The sequence below is a fragment of the Solanum stenotomum genome, chromosome 8 (assembly GCF_019186545.1).
Source record: "Solanum stenotomum isolate F172 chromosome 8, ASM1918654v1, whole genome shotgun sequence".
Classification (NCBI taxonomy): domain Eukaryota; kingdom Viridiplantae; phylum Streptophyta; class Magnoliopsida; order Solanales; family Solanaceae; genus Solanum; species Solanum stenotomum.
Genome location: NC_064289.1, coordinates 46904041 through 46906781, shown reverse-complemented (window position 1 = coordinate 46906781; position 2741 = coordinate 46904041). Strand labels below are relative to the sequence as shown.

The following is a 2741-nucleotide window of genomic DNA, read 5'->3' as shown; positions in this document are numbered from 1 at the left end:
CAAGACTTTGGAGAAGAACCTTGTTAATCTATTCATTGAAATTGCAGATAGCACAGAGGATTATAACAAATATTATGAGGCTTTCTCTAAGAACATTAAGTCGTTGTCAGCATTGGAAACATTTTATGCACTAAGATCTGGATTCTGATAACTAGTTATGAAAATAAGTAGCTTGCTTATCATGGGAAGAGTTTGAACAAATGTTAATGATGCAGATGTTATATGCTAAGATTTGGATTCTGATAACTAGTTATTGCTCCCTTCACTTAAGCATTGTGTCACTCTATATAGGAAAGTTTGGATCATGAACTTTATCATAAAAAGATTACTGATATTTGCTCGATTATGTACACTAGCGGAACTACAGGAGGAAAAAATGTGTTATTCTAACTAATGGTGCTTTCATTGGAGAAGTTCGGTCGATGGATCAATTTCTCGCTAAAACAGATAAAGAGGTTATTTTGAGTTATCCCTCTTATTTGGCTTAATCATATAACAAATCTCCAGTTGATTAATATAGTTTCTACGTTATTCTCATTGGTGCAATAAAATCTAAGTGTGATCTTAGTCTTGATCAGTTCGTGTCAATTTCAGGGAACTACAGAGCACACATACTTTTCATTCCTTACACTAACTCACATATTTGATCAATTAATTGAGACATATTGCATATACAGGGGTGCTTCAATGGATTTTTTCAAGGCGTAAGATGCATTTATTCTTTCTATAGTATATTACTTATAATTTCATAAAATACTAACTTGTTGTGCCTATGGAAATTGAGGCAACTAGATGATTGCATATGAATAGATAAAACGACTAGATAATGAAGAAGAATATAAAGAGTAATTTGAACAAAACAAACACGAAGGAAATTAAGAAAGGAACAAAATTCAACGCACAAGAGGAAGCATACTTGAGAATTGATTAGATGGAAGTCAACATACACAAGAAGGTAGAATTTATTATCTATCAACCATGTTGCTCATTGCGTCAATTGTTGTCCCGTACTCTTCCTGCAGATATACTCTCCCTCCCCTAAAAGGATAGAATCGACATTTAAGATGACAAATTATGGCAGAAGGTCCCTCACCACTTATAAAATGAATTTAAACATCTGGCGAGAGAATCACTAGTGAACTACAAGATGAACTTAGTATCAATAATTTGTAAAACCAACTTATAAAAAAAATGTAAACCCAAAGTATACTAGCTCAAAGGTTTCTGAAAATAGGAAGTCAGCTAGTAGCCCCAGTGTGTAATAATCAGATCAATTTTGGTTGGTAAAGCATATCCAGCAAACATGTTCTAGATATTTCAACTAATAGACTTCCAAATGTTTGATTTGTCCATTTTCATTAGACTTAGAGACATGTACTAAGCTTCAAGGCAAGACAACATTTCTTGTTCAAGTGAGTGCTTCATGTTGCACAATACCTTCTTGCAGTTTCAATGACATAAACAATCTCATCTAACAATCTCTTCATAGATGAGTCGAACATCTATACTCTATTATTTACAAGAGGGCGACCATCGTCAAATTTAACAGATATGCAATGTCACTAGCACTTGAAGCTACTCAGGTATAGAATGCAACATCACAACATACTTCACACAGCCAACTTGATCACTCTAAAATCAGCATGTTGAAATTGGTCCACATTGCCATATCAGATCAACAAACAGAAAAAAAAAATTATTATCCATTTAGCCTGCAATTTTAACTCTGTTTTTTCATTATTTAGCTTGATTTCTCAAAGTAAACAATAATAGACAAAAACTTCTAAATGATTAATACCTCTCAGTAGCTTGAACATCAAGCCTACCAATAACACTCCAAACTTTGCTAGATTGTGGAGTTTCCTTTCCATCACTTGGCAAAGGGTGTCCAATTATAAACTCATCCACTTAACCTCTCAACAAAACCATACTCATGAAACTCCAGATACTAGTATATCAATTTAATTCATAACAAAAATAAAATGAAAAGAGTAACTAAATCATATTCAAGAAGAATCACATCAATAACCAGCTTATAAATTACCATAAAAATTAAATCTTTCTACATCAAACATAAAAAAGTTGTATACCTGTTTTTGATCAATATAAATAATTAAAAGTTCAAGCTTCTGTCCTCTCAACTCAAAACCTAAAATCCAAAAAATCAAAGTTCCAGTATATGAATGTTGTGGGTGTATAAGAGCTTTGCGGATGAAATTGGGCAACCGTTAATGGTTGAAAATTGATGCCTTTTACTAAGGGCAAGTCTCGTACGGGCAAGACCCAAATCCACTCCAAGACTGAAACCTCCTCTCCATGTTGAATCGCGCTTTCGTCGAACCGCATTTGGGGGAATTTCCTCAAGCGATACTGCTCTTACTGCTTATTTCCTTAGTTTTCGTAGTTAATCGTAGAGATTTCCGGTCGGCCGGGTGAAATGTCACCGGCGGCAAGCTTACCGCTGCTAATAGATGCGCCATTCGAAGATGTTCTGGGATAATATTTTCAATAAAAGTATATTGGATATGGCTAATTTTTTGGGATGATATTTTGAAAGATAAATTTCAGTGTTAAATCAAGAAAAAGTGCATCTAAAGATTGCCATGCTCTTTTGAGAAAGTGCAGAAGAAAATTGAAAGTATTAGCACAACTTTTTCTCTAGAGAATTGTGATTTGAAGATATGCTACAGAGATTTGTGGTGAAGTCAATTTAGGGCTTCTGTGTTATTGAAAAATAAGAA

The 2741-nt window shown here is 33.9% G+C and overlaps 1 protein-coding gene across 1 annotated transcript; it reads right to left on the bottom strand.

The window, feature by feature from the left end:
* Positions 1-965: 965 nt before the first annotated feature.
* On the bottom strand, positions 966-2480 carry LOC125872043 (uncharacterized). Its single transcript, XM_049552703.1, is given in 5 exon segments — positions 966-1038; positions 1799-1910; positions 2090-2149; positions 2227-2389; positions 2391-2480. Coding segments are annotated over 5 exon segments (498 nt in total).
* Positions 2481-2741: the final 261 nt, after the last annotated feature.